At 46.0% G+C, this 17,402-nt stretch overlaps 1 protein-coding gene across 3 annotated transcripts in view; it reads left to right on the top strand.

The window, feature by feature from the left end:
* The window catches only part of LOC143176946 (protein groucho), a 59,929-nt gene that overhangs the window by 27,981 nt on the left and 14,546 nt on the right, over window positions 1-17,402 (top strand). Inside the window, exons 2-6 of one of the 3 annotated variants that reach the window (XM_076374623.1) lie at window positions 927-1,024; window positions 3,111-3,174; window positions 8,257-8,301; window positions 10,425-10,562; window positions 16,698-16,974. In XM_076374623.1, coding sequence (XP_076230738.1) covers window positions 927-1,024; window positions 3,111-3,174; window positions 8,257-8,301; window positions 10,425-10,562; window positions 16,698-16,974 — 622 coding nt within the window. Of the gene's footprint in view, window positions 1-926; window positions 1,025-3,110; window positions 3,175-8,039; window positions 8,137-8,256; window positions 8,302-10,424; window positions 10,563-16,697; window positions 16,978-17,402 lie in introns of those variants that run through there. The other 2 variants (XM_076374622.1, XM_076374624.1) reach the window with 2 other exon arrangements.

Genomic DNA, 17,402 nt, shown 5'->3' with positions numbered 1-17,402 from the left:
ATCATGATCGCGAATCAGCGTACTTTCGAAAGAGTAGAATTTCCTCGAGCGAGTTGGATCGTTTGGAATCCGAGTCCCCAGAGGGAAGGGGAGGTTCACCTGCCAGCAGCAATCTTGTTATCGCGTTCTGTTACGTGCGTTACATCGCGAGCCCATCCACGCGTGCACGATTGCCGATGGCGTTTAGATGTCTTCCACTGTTTACCGTCTACTCGCCTCTCACCTCACGAACGCCTCTTCGCTACGCCTGTCTGTCTACCCCTTGCTTCCCCCCTCGCCCCGACAAGCCGCGAATCGGCAAACGCATTACTTCCTGCATCCATTCCTGCCCTCCTTCACGCTGGAACAGCTGGCTGAAATTAATTACGCCTCGGACGCAGTGACGCGTATTCGCCGAGCGCGTCTTCTTTTTATGGCTCAATCGGTTCAACACTTCTCGACGTTACGCCATCGACGGGGGAGTTGACGCGTCTGGGAGGGAAACTATTTAAAGATTTTGCGAGGAACAGTGGATGTGACAGTGTTTCCTTTGATAGATATGAGTTCTTCGTGTTCAGAGTATTGGTTGAAAGGTGGGAATGATTTTTTAAGTTTTGGAAAATACACATTATAGTATTTGCTCAGTATAGGGTCATTTGTCACTGGGGAATTTATAGCGTGGAATAAGTTTCTGGAGTCAATTCATGTTCATAGTATCTAACTCAGTTCGATTCTTATAAAAATAAAAGACATGTGAGAATCAGAGAATAAAAAGTAAGATTCTTGAGGAAATGAATAGAAAGGAAAATTCTTTTTCTCTGAATAATGGTAACCTGTTTAGAATCCTGTGATCCACCTATGCGTCAGGGATATTTAAGAATAATTGTTGATTATAAATATTTTTTGTTAATATTTTTCGCTAACATATGTTCCTACATTTGTTCCAGGGTCCACCACAACCCGGGCAGCAAATAAAATTCACAGTCGGAGAATCCTGCGACAGAATCAAGGAAGAATTCAACTTCCTTCAGAATCAGTGTCACGCGTAAGTAAAGCAAGCCTCTAATTTCAACATTCGTCGACTATTTACACCCTAAAAAGGACCACCAAACTAATCATCTACCTCTTCTTGTTTCCCAGTCCCCCCTAGTTCAAAATAACAGAGAATCTATAAAAAGTTCCACCGCAAATTTCAACCAAAATCGTTTCACCTTAGACACTCGGTATTCAAAGCATCTCATAAAAACACGCTCCCCCTGCGAAGCCTCCACATCCTTCATCCTCTTTTTCAAGTCCCTTTTTGAAGTCCCTTTTTCCGCAAGAAGCCATGGAATTAATATTAAAATAAGCCTCGGCAGCGGATCCGAGGAAGGTCTGCGTTCAGAATAAGTTTATTAAATCGGCCGTATAAGAAGCGCGGTGTCGTGAAGCGATTGGCCGCGGCACCTGCTCGCCGCCGCTTCTACCTTCGTTCTCCCCTTTTGTCCAGGAGAGGTTGTACGCGGCCGACAGGTACACGTCGCGCGCGAATCGAAAGAGCCTGGGAACTCGCGCAGCTGCTTCCCTCGGCTGCACGCGATCCGCGAAAGCCATAAGTGATTTACGACCAGCGTGGCTATTGGCAGACGCGTAATGACACCCGTGCAACTGTAGCCGTCGCGAATACGGAATTAAGGAAGCCTCGGCTTCGCTGCCGTCGCTGCATTTTTCAGCGCGCCTCGGGATCGAAACTTTCATTGTTCCTACGTGGAACTTCCCCTGCCGGAAGTTTCCAGCTATTTCCTTCGGCCTCTCTCGCCTCTCTCGCCTCTTTCTCTGTTTCTCTGCATGCACTTCTCTCCTTTTTCCCGTTAGCAGTCTTTGAAGTTCGCAGACGTAGACGGCACGGTTTCCCAGTCGATGACGTCGATGTGTCGCGGCTGAAAGGAACGTGGCGAGGTCGTAAAAAGCGACGGGGGGTGAAAATAGTGTGCTCGAGCCGCGGGAGACAAGAGTTTCACGGATGTATTTTGTATGGCACTTTCAGAACAGGTGTTTCGGTCGAGCCGTGGCTTTATACATCGAGTGCGCTTCGAGTACATACTTTGCTAGATTTTTTCCAGGCGTCTGGAGGTCTTTTAGATAGAGCGCGGAGATTAAAGGCAGAACGGGATTGTAGGGATGAGGGATTGACGTCAGAATCTGGGCTCAGCGAGTTTTATTTGATAGCGAGATAAGGGGCGACTTGGAGAGATGTTAGAGGCTTTTGTTTGTACTGGTTTTATCGGAAATTGGAAGCATCGATTCGTGAGAAATGACTGCGATGCGTTATCTGGGGAACCTGTTTATCGGGAGGCGATTACGCGCAGACGAGGAAGGATGTGAGTTTAATGTTAGTGTTTGGATTAGGTGAGGGTAATTTGGAGTTAGCGTTGCTGTGTAATTGAAATATTTGGATCGAGGTACATATTTATTATGCTAGATAATTGGAGATTTATTTTATTTGTTCGATAAATATTTGTTTCACTTCTTGGTGTTCAAAGGTATAAGATATCAATTTTTCAACTTTTAACATTATTTATAAATAGCACACGATAAATTTGTACCTCTATCTTACTATCGAATACTTGTTCCCTTCTTACCACAAGTTTCACCAGTAGCCTCGAGAACACATGTCCCTTTCTCACTAAAAACCTTGCTGGGTGACATTAAATAATTACCACCATGTAAATTAATGGTTCAGTTCCCGTTAACGATCCTATTGACTTCTTCTTCATTAAGCTCAACCACGCGGCAACACCTGCTCCAACACTTGGAGCATAATTCTTCTCTCGACCGCAACTCGTTACAAAGCAAGGCTCCAGGTTTAAGGACCAAATAAAGTGAAACACACACGCAAAGTGCCAATTGCGATCCATTACAAAAAACCGTGCCAGGCATAAATATCCCTCGATAATTAATATCATCGCGACGGTGATTCGTTAAACGCAAAGGTCGTCACGCGAGAATTTCTAGAGTCAAATACGGCTCTTACTGTATTCAGCTCGATAATGCAGCGCGCTCGGGGGGCAGGGAGCGAAAGGGGTGCGAGGAAAAGGAATATTACCAGCACCGTTTAATCCAAGCCATTTCTTTCTTCTCTCTGTTCGCAGGTTGAAACTCGAGTGCGAGAAACTGGCCACGGAGAAGATCGAGATTCAACGACATTACGTGATGGTAAGGAATCACCATTCCGTAACACTAATTCCGGTTAACTCCGTGTTCCCCATCTCTCTCCAACCACCCCAGTCTCTACTTCCTCTCTCACCCCCTTCCTCCCTTTTACTCCCAGTTTCCCTCGTTTTCCGTATCCAGGATAATCATGCTCGCTCGACCGCTAAACCACCTCGGCTTCTTAGCATTAATTGCATCCTCGCCGCACCGACTTTACATTGGCCTGTTACGCCGAGCGTGAGCGCGCGCGCGAGTGCAACCGCGCGAGCGCGTACACATTTACCCCCGCGACTGTGCCCGTAGCCGCAGGCCCGCGTGTGCACGTGTACCCGTATATTTATCTTGCGCACCTACTGTGCATAGCTAATGACTCTAAGAGGCCAGTGGTTCTCAATCGATACTGGCGTAGTTGGGAACAACGCCTAACGACGGTGCTCAGGGGCGTGGGAGTCAGGGTTGGATTAAGGTTTTGTGAGGCATGGGGTTGGGCTACGATTTATGACACTTTTGATATAAAAAAGGGAGGGATGGAGTTGATGCTATATTAGATAGTAGTTTTTAGAAGATTTTACAAAGGACTGTTTTAATTCTTTGGTCCAAAGTAAAGACAATTTTATTGAAAAACGTCATTTAACATCATACACTCGCTACACTATTTTGGAAAAAAAAGTTCTCAAAACATTGTAGAATCTACACGAGTAAAACGAAACAGTAACGAAGAAAATGTTAAGCTAATTCTTGGGATCCTCTTTTATAATAGTGAAATCATCAAGAGACAGAATTTAATAATGTAAATTCTATAACTAACCAATTGAAAGGTCCATAGCGTGATAAATCATGCAAGAAGGGAAATACAGATGAATAAAAATTAGAAACGGACTCACAGACATACTATAGTAGCTAAGGGTACAAGAGGCTCAGGCCCAGGACTATAGTCTCCCTCCCCAAACACCTCCTTTAATCTTGACCTGCTGAGGGAACCTGGAAGGGGACGAGTCATAGGCGGCGGAGCGTGAGCAACGTGGAAGGATAACGTTAGCAGTTGCCCCGATTGACTTGGACCCAAGTACTTTCCAGTACGATCGACCAGCGTAAACCAGTCTAATTATACCTGATCCCGCGTGTCCCGCGAGGAAATCCGAGCCGCGCGTTGCCACGCCGCATGCAAGACGGGATTTATCGGCGGGTGTTTTCATGGTAAATACCCAGCAGTTAACCCCCGCGGAATAGGGCCGCGTACGTGCCCCCGCGGCGCGCAAGTGAGCAAGGGTGGGGAAGGGTTATCGGGAACTCGGTGACATAATTAATCGACGCTGATATTGTGGCTATCGTTCACCAGGACCGTTGCGAAATGGCGGGCAAAAGGAATCGCCGATGCCTCGTTAATTATTGTTAACCCCTATCTTTCTCCCGCTCTGGTCTCTGTATCGATAGGTGGCTTTATCTGTGGTATAATGGCTTTTTTGTGATTTTTGAAGCTCGTGGAAATTTTCTGAACGAGATTTTGGGGCTTGATGTATTATTGAAATATGATGAAATGTATGTTCGCAATTTCTGTTTTTAATATTGTCGTCTATTTCATTCTATATTTCACAAATACGCATTTCTATACCTATCCATAAATATAGAGAGAACGATAATCTTGATATCTCCATATCACTGCAATCACACAAAAAAGTTAAATTAACTTCTCCGAAAGTACCTCGCCAATAATGTCAGAGGCGTTCACCCATCTCGATTAAAATGGAACGGACTGTACGAACGTGCCCAGTCGAGTCAGTGAATGCAGCGTCTTGTTCGAGGCGTGCATCGGTCCCGATACTAATTTATTGTTGTCCCCAGCGTGGCTGGCAGTGCTGTTGGCCGTTTCGCCTCTGGCGCACGGGGACGGTCCTGTTTTTCTGCGCGCTGGCTCGAGATACGAGCAGAGGGAGTGTCCCCTCGGTCCTTCTTGCTCTTCTTGCACCGGCGAACGTTGTACAGTCTTAATTGGCGCGGAGGCGACTAGTTTAAACACGATTAATCAAGCGAACGAGCCGACACGGCCGCCGCCACCGCCGAAGGAAGTCGCCACAAAAGGGGAGAGAGAGAGGAGCCTGAAGATTTATCGGCACGAACTGTGTACCGAGTACAGCAAGTCCCTAAGACACGTCCTGTCTCATAATTCGTGTCACCGCGGAATGTAGATTTCCTTGCCCCCGAGACATTATTATTGCGTGTACCGTGCGCTAAACGCATTGTTTCTCTCTAAACTATACTAAATTTCGCGGACGTTGTCGTGGATGCTATACTCGAACGCGGTGGAATTCTTGTTCGCCTGAAATTCCTTCTTTTACATTGAGATCAAATATAACAGGCTTTTGTGGACCTTCTAGAGTTGAGGTTATGAATTTTGGATGAAGAGGGTTGATTTATAAATACCTGCTGCGGTTCAGTGGCACTTGACTCGAAGTAGAATAACTCGGCAGCAAAAAGTTGCATATGAACTTTTATGTAAGTTTCTGTAATTCGAAGGTTTTAAATCTTTGAGTATATGGTGGAGGATTCAAAGATTTTCGAGTCTGTGTATAAAGTTTAGTCTCCACTAAATCAGTCACTATATTATCCATCAACTCCCTATCAATAATTAGAGGCGTAATACTATACGAAATCCACAGAAGCAATACTCTGTCCCCGATTTCGCAAAGCATTTCCCACTAGAAACTAGGAAGGAACTAGGTGGAGGACCATTGACCCCACCAATCCAAAACAACCCTCCGTCTTCTTTCCCCGTGGTTTCGCTTCTCACCTCTCATCAACGCATCGGCGCGTTCCTCCGCGAGAATCGTCTCGGTGGTAGGGCGGATCGATTTCCAGCGCGTTCGCTCGGGCGGTCAATAAAAATTTGTCAGAGCGGAATTACAGCTTCGCCACGCCTTGGCCCGATCGTTTATCCCTTCCTCTAACAAGATCTCTCTCGGGGAGCTGTTGGAGCAATAGTACCCGGGCGGCAGTAAAAAAGGCCAGGTCTCTAACAAAAGACCGCTTGTTAACTCGCTTAAACGACGTGTACAGAGTACAATCTCGGCGGGGTGTCGGAGCCAAGGCGGAGCGGCATGGGAGGGCGCGGGAGAGGGCAAGAGAGGGCAAGAGAGGGCAAGAGAGGGAGAATAAGGGGCAGGAGAGGGCGGTCGGTGGCGAATCGAGGGAGATCGCGTGCTTTTTCTCGTTCTCTTTGTCGAGTTCATTAACAAGCGCCACGTTAAGGACGGCCGTGCGCGCAGGGGTCGAGGCCCGCCACGTTAATTTGTTGTGCAAGCCATAATGAGTCGCGGAAGTTGGTCCAGAGTGCGCTACTGCTAAGGGCTGGCTGCCGGTGCCCGTCGGTGATCGTCGCTGCCGGTTCCTGCTGCAGTTGATCTTAACAACCTCTGCCTCCTGCCCTCTTCGCCTCTGTCGGCTCGCCCTCTTCCTCCGCTCCTCTTCCGTCCTTCCTTCCTCCCATCCGTCCTTTCCGTCGGTGGCTCGCTCCCACCCCGTCTCACCCCTTCTCCCTCGGGTGGAATAACTTACTTACGACGCAATTAATTCGCCCGTGTAATTACGGGGCTAATGGCCCGTAAAATTAAGAACCTGTACCTGGCTCTCGAGCGTGTTGCACGCGTTCTCTGCTACCCTTCACCTCCCTCTCCGCTCCATCTCTCTCTCTCTCTCTCTCTCTCTCTCTCTCTCTCTCCCCCCCCCGCTATGTGACCACCTCTCTCCGGCTCTTCCGTTCTCTGCTTCGCTCTCCAGAGTATTACCCGCAAACCCGCGTCCTCTTCCCGCCCTATCCTCGGTCCCTCGAGTATTCTCGGCTAGGTTCGATTAAGTTTATCGCGATTAACGATAATTAATAACGCGTTACCGCGGAAAGCCTGCATACCGTCGCGGGGATAGAAGCCCGAGGAAGCGAGGAGATACGGTTCCAGCCAGGTTTACCTCGTTCCCGAGATTAATGGTAGCCAGCATGTTAATGACGCGACGGAGAGAAGGCGAGCAGCCTGACAGCGGGATGAAAAAACGTCGAAATAACGAAGCAAGACACGGACAAATCTGGCAAATGATGTTAAATTGCCGACGGTGAAGAGACCGTCGCTCTCCGCGCGCTGCGCCGCGGATGCTAAATGACCACCGGCCGAGACGAGGCCAGAGTTGACTGTTAAGTAATGACGCTACAAAACGGTCGCTTCGGTAAAATGGTCGTTTACCGCAATTATGACTGCCTCTTCACGGTCTTGCTAACGACCGTCCCGTTGATAGCCGATGAAAGGCGCTTTGCATCGAGAACTCTGCCGGATTTCCCCGACCGTCGCGGTAACGAACCGAGTGGGGAAGGGGGGAGCTATTGCTTTGGCCCCGAAACCTTTCGGGCACCCCATTGTCTGTGTCATTGACGTAAGAACTCTGCCAAGTTTAGCGTTGCGATATTTTGGCTCTGCTAACGAGCGAGGTCTTTCTGACGTGTGGCTTGAGATTGGAATCGGTTTGATGAGGAAAGCGCCTTATGTCGAGTCCACACTTGTGTTGGCGAACAGCTCGCGAACTGTGTTCCTCAGTAACGTAGACATTTTTGCGAACACTGAACAGTAAAGACCGAGCTCCTCAGCGAACTGCGAGCACTGTTCGCTCGGGAAGCGGCACATCAAAGCGTTTACGACACTACAAGTGTTCGAAAGCAGTTCACGAGCTTCAATGTGGACACGCTGCTGTTTTCATTCGCAAACTGCTTGCGAGCTACTCGAAAAGTGTTCGCAAACAGTTCTTTGCACTGTGGACTCGACATTAAGTGTGCGTAATGAACAGGTTTTAATGAATCTTTGCCAGTATTCAATTTGAAAATATTGTATTTCTTGAATTCTTAGAAATATACAATAAATCGAAGAAGGTTTAGGTATCAACGCATTGCTTCCTCTTTTGGAGTACCTACATCTACGTCTGATATAGGTATACCTAAATTTCATTGCGGCTGACCAAGTGTTAAGCCCTGATAATTACCCTACAAAGTACCCTCATTATTTGCTGCTCAATTACCATCCTCACAGAATCAATCTTTCTCTGTTGCAGTATTACGAGATGTCGTACGGCCTGAACGTGGAGATGCACAAACAGGTAAGAGTTTCGCCCTGCTCGTAACCCCTGGTGACCCGAGAAGCCATCGCAGCCGTCTCTCCTCGCGCCAGCATCGCCCCCTAAGATCTCTCGTGCACCAATTTCCCGCTCGACGCGAGAACTGTCTTTCTCAACGCTCGTTTTTGTCGTCCCTCGGCGATTCGCTCGTTCGTGCCAGCGCGGGCCGCGCGTCGGTTAGCGTCGCGCGTGTTTGCCGAAGTCATTAAGCGCCAGGATAAGTTTGTCCCGTGTACACGGACGAATAAACATTTGCGACGATGACTCGACGACAAGGAACGAAGCTTCGAGGAGGATCGTGAGCGGGCGAGGAAGCGGCGCGGCCACTTTCGTCGCCGCGTTCCGAGAAGTCGTTTCGCTTGGTTCGATAAACCGGTAGCCAGTCGGAGTGTTTAAAGGAAATCGTTTCGCGCGGGGAATCCGCCGCCAGCTAGTAAACATTTTCGAGATTATTGCGCGTCCGTGCCGCGGCGAGCTGACTCGAAAATACTGCGCGTTTTCCCAGAGGGCCAGGGAGGGAGCCTTTCGAGATCGCCTCGTTAAAACCGGCGAAACGCAGCCGTGTTCCCGCAGCACAAGGCTTTTATCCTCTCTGTCTCGTTAATCATCCACCTTATGTCCGTCCGCGTCGCTTATTTCCGCGACCGGCTCTTCGGGATTCCCGAGAGGTGCGACAAAAATAGAGACTCGCCGCGAGAGATACGGCATGCTAGAGCACCGTTTGTTTGGCGGAGAGCTGTTGAGCGTTTAGTCTTCACTGTAGACATTATTTTAGCCTTCTGGTATTTGTCGGGAGACGGGGATTTGTGTTACCAAAGGGGAGATATGTTGCTCTATTCTTTGGACATGAAACTCATCGATTATACTCAACAGAAATATTTTCAATTGGGGATGGGTATAATTTAGTAGTGTTTTAGAAATAGTGATGCGTGCTCAGTTATTTGAATACTAATTTTGCCATTACTTTCAAATTAAAATAGTTTTGAAATTTGAATTTTACAATTTTTACAAATTTTCGAACATTTCAAATATAAGAATGTTCATATTTTTGAACTTTTGAAGTTCGTATTCTTGGTTCTTTAAATTTTTAAAGAGACGTATATTTAAATATTCAAATTTTAGCAAGTCTTCGAAGTTATTTTCATTGTTACTAGTTCTGCAACAAATCCATCAGTCGACACTTTGAATTACAGTTCGGTGTTGTAGATTTCATGCATCAGTGAAAACTTGGCACATAGCTAACAACAAGTAGAAGTAGTTTCTCCTCTCGCATCTGTGTGTATAGTTAAACCGGAAATGATACAGTAGACACGATAGAGTAAAGTATATACCATAACTGGTGACTGTAAGAAAATTAAATTTCAGATTCATTTTTCAAGTTGGCGAAGCCACTCGATTTCTAAAAGTGCCTCGAAATTTTACCCACTCAATCGATCGACGTGTAAGTAGGTTAGCATAAATGAAAAATAAGTTCGAAAACGATTTGACGACACAGAATCCTGTTTTTCGCGAGGCTAATTTTACCAAAGCCAGTCTCTCTCTTAAAAGTGTCCGTGCTTAAATATTTCGCTCACGGAAAGGGGCCGAAAATATTTTCGATCTCGGCCAGCTGGGAGGCATGTGTGCGTCACGAAAACGAAATAAAAGCCTGTTCCTTCTCTCTTTTATGCACTTTGTTACCGAAAGCGTTTTACTACGCAGCTCTCACGCGTCGAACGATCACCCACTGTGCTGCGAGCGAAACGAAACGGCTGCGATCGTTCTTTTGTTCCCAGCTGAGAATTTCTCGGCTGATACCAATCTATTAATCACCGTTATAATGGATGATACTAACATTTTATGCTTATGCTGGGTTGATGCATATGAAATTGTCATGTTTAATGATGAAGTTCTAAAAAGTCTGAATTGTGTAAAATTTCAATTTTATATTCTATCGTGAGAAATCTTAATTTTAGAAAAAATTAATAGTCTTCAGTAGTCATTAAGCCCCAGACGAAGCTTGCTATGTCGGTAAAAAAAGAAAACTGACAATTTCATAAGAACGAACCTCATAATTACTCCTACTGCACAGAGTCACTAATGACGATAATTGATGATCCTTTTAGGCTGAAATATCAAAGAGACTGAACGCCATCATCGGCCAAATCCTGCCATTTCTATCTCAGGAACATCAACAGCAGGTTGCCACAGCTGTCGACAGGGCGAAGCAGATCACGATGACGGAGCTGAACTCCATAATTGGGGTAAGCCATACACTTTGTCTGTAATTAAGCGGTTCTGGGACGAAGGAGGGGTGTGCGTCCAATTGTCTGTTTTATCAAGATATCTCGACGTCTGCATCATGACATTGCGTGTTCTTGCCGGGGAAAAGATTAGGCGTCACGTGACAGTTGCAAAACCCCGGAAATTCAGTAATTGGGGACTCGGAGCAGACCGTATCGCTTTATCGCTTTAAATATCGTCCTATTAGCTTTCCAAATCTTTCCCAAGGGCGCACGGAAATTCTAGCCAAAATTGCTTTCGTTATAAAGCAATTTTCATGAACTTAAATTTATCTAATTTTGACCTTTGACCATTGACATTTCAAATGATACGATTTTATAAGATACAGCTTTTGAAAATATTATTCATAAATATTTATCAAATACTAAATGTATGAAATTTTGCATATTAATAACATGTAGATAACTATGCAGATCTTTGCGACTATTTCTCGCTAAATTTTCCAACAATTCAGTTTTATTTGAAACCCTGGTAATTTCACGAGCCCTTATATTTTCGGAAACACGTATCAACCGCTTGGTTAAAAAATTCAAAGCCAACATTCACTCAGAACAGAGGTCGTAAAAAACGAATAGTATCTCGTGTCCTCTCGACAATGGTTGTACGACAGTCGTTTGGGCGATCCACTCCACTTTTTCCACGTCAATTTACGACTAATTTAACGTCGTCGAGTCAGGTGAATCACAACGTACACCCATTACCCGAGCCCAGGCCAATTGGACAAACACTTCGCAGCTTCCATTTAAAGAGCGTTTTTTATATGGCGGTTGGGATCGCGTCGGCTCACTCGTGAAACGACGGTTCGATTTGCATAAGAGACTTCGGAAACGGACGTCGACTGCAGACGCGCGCCGGCTGCGAGACGTCGACATGGACGCATCCTTTCTTTCGATCGGCTGTCCAGTATGACAGGACTTCCGGTGGAAAACGTTTTCCTCATACTCATAGGCATCACGCGACGAACGATGATAGCGTGGCCGAGGCGAAATTGACATTCGACCGCCGCCGCGCGTATAATTGAGTTCCGAGTTGGTTCTCGCGTGCACGACTTGAATAATTCCTCGGCTCGCCGATACACACCGTGTCACGCTAAACAAATGTGTGATCCTCTCGTCGCGCACCCCGCATGCTTGCTTGAATTATTCGCCTTGCGATGCTCGATGTAACGCGTGTTCCGAGTACACGGCGGAATCCTAATTTCTTTGAATTTTGCATGAATTTTGGTGGGTTGGTGATTCGAGGAATGTTGGGTGGAAAATCATTGTACAGAAATGGTTAGTTTGAGATTTTTTATAGAGGAAGAAGGACAGTAATGAGCTTTTAATTTTCAAATTATTTTTCAAGTTTTTGTATTTCAAATAGGTACATATTTGAATCCACTTTTCTTCTGCTCTTCTATTAGTTGCCTTTCGAGACGTTAAGGAAACGTAATGATAGTAACAGAACCATTAATTTGCAGGTTTTCTTTTTTACTATTTTTATGACTGAATGTAGCAATCTGTAACGCGTGAAGATTATACATATTGCATTTACAATTGCAATCGTGAAGCTGTTAATAACATCTTAATGTATGTTTTTGCTCCCGTTTTTATACAAGAAAGTAGTTTTAATAGCAGTGTAAATAAGGTTCGCAAAAACGATCAATTTGAGGCTGAATTGTAATTACAACGAAATCCAACACGTGTTCAATTAAATTCACTGTTTTTCTAATACGCATTCTCAGCTACTAATTCGAATGAAGTAGTTCAATTTAATTTGAGGCACCGTGTAATTTAGCCTCTTTCGTACTAAGTCATTTAGTTAACTTCACACCAAGTATTTCAAAATACAGTTGCAATATGTATTCAAACTTTCGAACCTTGCAATGTAATACGAGTATATATTAATGTATTTTTAGTGAATCACTTGTGAATTTCATAAGTATCACGTTCATATGATATATAATACATCATTTCATTAGTATATCATACTTAATTCTTGTAAGAATAAATGTAAGAAAATGCAGGTATATAGTAGAATCTTGATGAGCGTTAAAAAGGGGGTGAAAATATGCGCAACTATCAAGCAATATATAAATCAAATTTTATCAAACTGAAATCTACATTTCCCTCTGTTATTATTTTCCACTTTATCCATTATCATTTCTAACTAATCGCGGACTATTTCTGGAAGAAGCATAACAAACGCTAATCACATCCACTGACATATCAAGGTTACCAAAATTAATATTCTACCCTATTTTATATCTACATCGAACTTACTCTACGTTGCTTTCACGCGACAAACATTCAACCTCGCAAAAATGAATTTTCTCTACATTAGGTACATCTACAACACACCTACTCTATTCGTGTTCCATGAGAAGTCCCCGCCTTAGTAGCAATGTCTTCCAAAGGACACTCATAGGCTACTAGGCTCTACGTCACCCTCCAGAACCTTCTAAATAGTTACCCCTACAAAATCTCCATTTTACCAACCAAAATTGATAAACCCTCTCCCAATAATATGAAACAAAAACCCAGACTGAAAACTCCCACTTCTCAACCACTGAAAACCCATCTTAAAGATACGATCGCCAGCGAAGCCTACAGAGCATCGCGTCCTAGATAACGCGAGCGCGCACGCCCGCCACAAATCGTCCGGCCCGATCGAGGTCGTGACACGAACCGCAATCTGCAGTTGCGTAATACGCGTCATCGGCATGCGGGGACATAATCAGTGCGTGCAGTCCGCGGCGCGCGCGGACAGCGGGGCTGCAAGGTGAGGCCGGGAGTGTGACACGTGCACATGCACGGCGCGACTCCTCGTCGTCCGTGCCTGCACGCTGATGCGGAATGAGGGACGGATTCTCGCAGGGGTCGAAACGCTAAATAGAGTAAGACAGGGGGGGAAGAAGGGGAGCAAAGCCTCGGATCGGAGGGAGAGACGGGGAAAGGGGGCGAAGGAGAGGAAGACAGAGAGGAAGCGAATCAGGAGGGGCCAAAGGCTGAGGGGACGATGGAGGCAAATAGACATAAGCGCCAACCCCCATGAATATGTATTACTCGGTAAACAGGGGTTGAATCAATATTTCGTTTAATAACACTGTGGAACGGAACGCAACTCTCCCTACCGTATCCCTCTCGCTTGCTCCGTTACCCGTCTACGCTCCTATCTGATTGAACCTCTCCGTTTCCCCTCGATCTCCATCCCCCTCACCCCTGTCGCTTCCTGCACCGTCTCCTCTTCATCCTCCCTTGACGAGGGGTGCGTTTGTAGAGGCGCGCAGGGGTATTCCCTGACACGTATTCAAATGTACAGGTATGGGAGAGTCGCACCTCGAGCAACGCGATGCCGCTGGACTTCGACTGAACCCACCCCTCTCTCTTTCTCTCTCTCCTCTCGCTCGAGCCCCCACGGTTCCTCCCTCTGTCCGCCGCGTATTATTCACGGCGCGTTAAACCTCGTTTGGGACTATTACGTTTCGTTTGGCACTGCACGAATGACGTGGTCCGTCCCGCTCGTTGCTTCGAATACGAATTGAATACCGTAGGGGGAGCGTCCTCGGCTCCAGGCCCGACGATTTTCGCTGTGTATCTATTGTATTTATCGCTGCCTCCCGCCTGCCAGTATACTTGGCTAGCTTTTTTCCACGCTCGAAAAGGGCCGAGTAATTGTCCCGGCGAAACGCGATTTCCGAGCGAAAATAATCGTACCGTCGATGCATTTTCCGCTCGCGCTTGGGTCGCTATTGGTATGTTATACAATTATTGCTCGTTCGAACAGCGCGTCGTTGGCATTCTCCTCCTCCTCCCTGCCGCTTGGTTTGTGGAAAAAAAAAGAGAGAATGGTATTCACTGGCTCATGGGTTGTTTGTCGCACGCTGGCGGGGTGATCGTTGAATCGAGCGTCGAATTATAATCGGGAGCAGTCTTTTTTTCCGCAGGCGGAACGTGCAGAGCCGATACCGCGAGCAAACAATAACGTTGCGTGTTTAATGCTCGGAAACAAAAACGGGCGGTGGATCGCGTGAAAAATTTCGCAGGGAAAATTGCGTGGGTGCATCTCTCGGGAGCTCTGGCTAATAAAGCGTATTATTAACGTAACTGCCGCCCCGCGATATTTTCGATGAATTCGTGCGAACCGTATTTTGACGCAGTAACGCGCACTGAAAATATATGCTCGAATGAAACACGGTGCCGGGCTAAATTTAGATAAGCAAGCTGTTATTTCTGAGGATTGGGAGAGGTGTTCGGTGAATGTGGAATATAGCGAGCTTTTTTTAAAAATATTTTATCTTACTATTTTTTGTGTTTCTGGATTTTTGGGCAGCTTTAGGGAAATGCTTTGGTCTAGGAAGGTTTGCATGAAATGGGTTTTTATGATGTTTGATAAGCTGCAAAATATTAGGTCATACCATAAATAATTTTGTGACTCAAAAAAATTTATGCTTAGAGTTGTGTTTGATTAGTGATTTGCAGAAGAAAAAAATAATTTTGGAAATTTAATAACTATAATTTCCAAAAGACAGTACCAAGAACGTATTTCCAAATGAAATTCATTTTACTCAATTACATTATCTCGTTACTCCATATTTTATTTGTCTTACCGAAGCAACCATATTGTGAGTTCCCATCAATCCATAATCAACTAAATTAATATTATTCATAATTGCATAAACAAGCTAATTGCTCGTCCACGAGCGATGCAGCAGTGAAACTACATGTAAAGCAATAAAAATAATTCCACATGTTCAGGAGCGCTCTATCGACCCCTGCTCGTGCAGTAAAAAATCGATACGTCTCTAAAACGCGCGTGAACGACGTCGTCCAACTTTCCCCTCCGCTCGTCGAACGGGCCTCGACGTAGAAAAAATTGTAGCGCGTCAAAAGCCCCTCGGCGGAAGTCGAGTGGCCGCAAGGCAAATTGCGAGCTACATCCGTGGAGAGAGTGCGGTACACGTGCGTAGGGCGCCGCAAATACGTCCCCAGGGGGTAAACTGTGCTGCGGGAAGACCATACGAGCCGTATACATGCGGACCCCTCGTTTCCCCTTCGTTTCCCCCTCGTTCAACGACAGTCCAGGAAAATAACTATCGTACACAATCGGCGGCGGCGCGTAGCCCGAGAGGGGTTATTTCCCATAATCCACCCTCGGCGAGGCGACCACGACCCTCGTCTGCCGCAGCGGCGCGTTGCTTTCTGGCTCCTCCTCCCTCTCCTTCCTCTTGTCGTCAACCCTAAATACCTAAGTGAAATCCACGATAAGCATGATTCGCACACGTAACGAGTTTACCGGCCCCTGTTATCCCCTCTTGATCTTACGCTGCTTTTCTCCCCTACCCACTCGCCTGCTCAGCCTGTATCCGCTTTGGTCTGCTCTTCGTGGCTTCATCCGCCCCTATTACTCGTCCTTCCTTATGGTGAGTTACGTGGCTATCGCCAGTGGCGCGAGGGTCCTCGAACTTGAGCTCGTTTTCACCCTCGTTATGGTCGAACACTGGAGCGCTTCTTTGGGGATGATGTTTCATCTTAGCCCTGGTGATGACGTGGAAAACGTGGCTCTGATGAAAGATGATGTGCTGTTATTAATGTGAATCATCCTGTGTCTTAACACTGGATGGTACTTTTGTGTGTTCACAAATTTCGTTATTAGTGGAGAGTGGGGGATTGATTGTAATTGTAAGAAGGGCTCGGGGAGAAAGGAGGCAATCCTTGTTAGCGAGGTTGATGCACATTTGTAACTTTCCGAGTTAACAAGGTAATCGCGTAAACAGGATTGGTGGTTGATTGAAATCGCGAGATCGACTCGCCTAAGTGTAATTCGTTACAAATGGATATTTCCAATAAAATGGCGATTGCAGTGACAGTCAGCGCTGCACATATTGTTAACAAGAATTTCACGCATCGAGCGCCGGCAAATTATTAATAATCATTATTATCAAACATCGAAATATACAGCGATTTGCAGCATTTCGACAGTACAAATTTGGATTAATATCATACGGCAAACAGAGCCAGTAAATATCGGAGCTATGTGTTTCGATTCGCGAGCCCGCGTCACGCGTACCGTTACAGTCCCAACGACGCTGAAGACCCTCATCGTTTTGCTTCCAGCAACAGAGACCCGACATATCGAGGCTGCTACAGCAAATGCACGCCCAACAACTGCAGCCAGGGGCGGCGATAGGTGCTCATCCCGGTCTACCCGGACTTCCGGGACTAGGGCCAGCTCCAGGACTTCCGGTCCCGACTTCCGCCTCTGCAGCTCTTCTTGGACTTGGCCTGACGCCGGGAGCTGCCACGGCACCCGGCACCACAGCCGCCCATCCACTTTCGATGCTCGGCAAACCGGAACTGCATCGTGGCCAGCCTGACGATTTGAAGAGCAACGGTGGTAAGGGCGATTTACTTTAACTTCGTGTGTATTAGTCAGTCGACGAGCGTGGTCCCCTTTCGGTAACGTTTTTTAGAGAGGCATCTGTGCTTCGAAACGTTGTTCCATCTTTAACCCCTTAATGCATTGAGTGGGTGGATTATCTTGGAGGTTTAGGAATATGGAGAAATTTTTTATTTCTGTCTTAGGGACTCTTTAAAGAGTATGTTTGGCAATAATTTAGATTTTGTTTTTGTTCTTTATTCGATCTTTTGAAACCGACAAGGTAGTGTATGGCTTTTTTTTTTAATGAAGTTGGAGTAAGAAGTGTAGGAGTATGTAGAAAATTCTAGTATTGATGATTTATGTGAAAATGTTGGTTGTAGTAAAAAGGAATATTTTTTGGAGGGTTCTGATACGGTATAAGAATAGAGAGAGTTCAGAAA

The sequence above is a fragment of the Calliopsis andreniformis genome, chromosome 3, assembly GCF_051401765.1.
Source record: "Calliopsis andreniformis isolate RMS-2024a chromosome 3, iyCalAndr_principal, whole genome shotgun sequence".
NCBI classification, from domain to species: Eukaryota; Metazoa; Arthropoda; class Insecta; order Hymenoptera; family Andrenidae; genus Calliopsis; species Calliopsis andreniformis.
The sequence above is the reverse complement of the archived record's forward strand: the minus strand, read 5'-3'. Positions and strand labels throughout refer to the sequence as shown.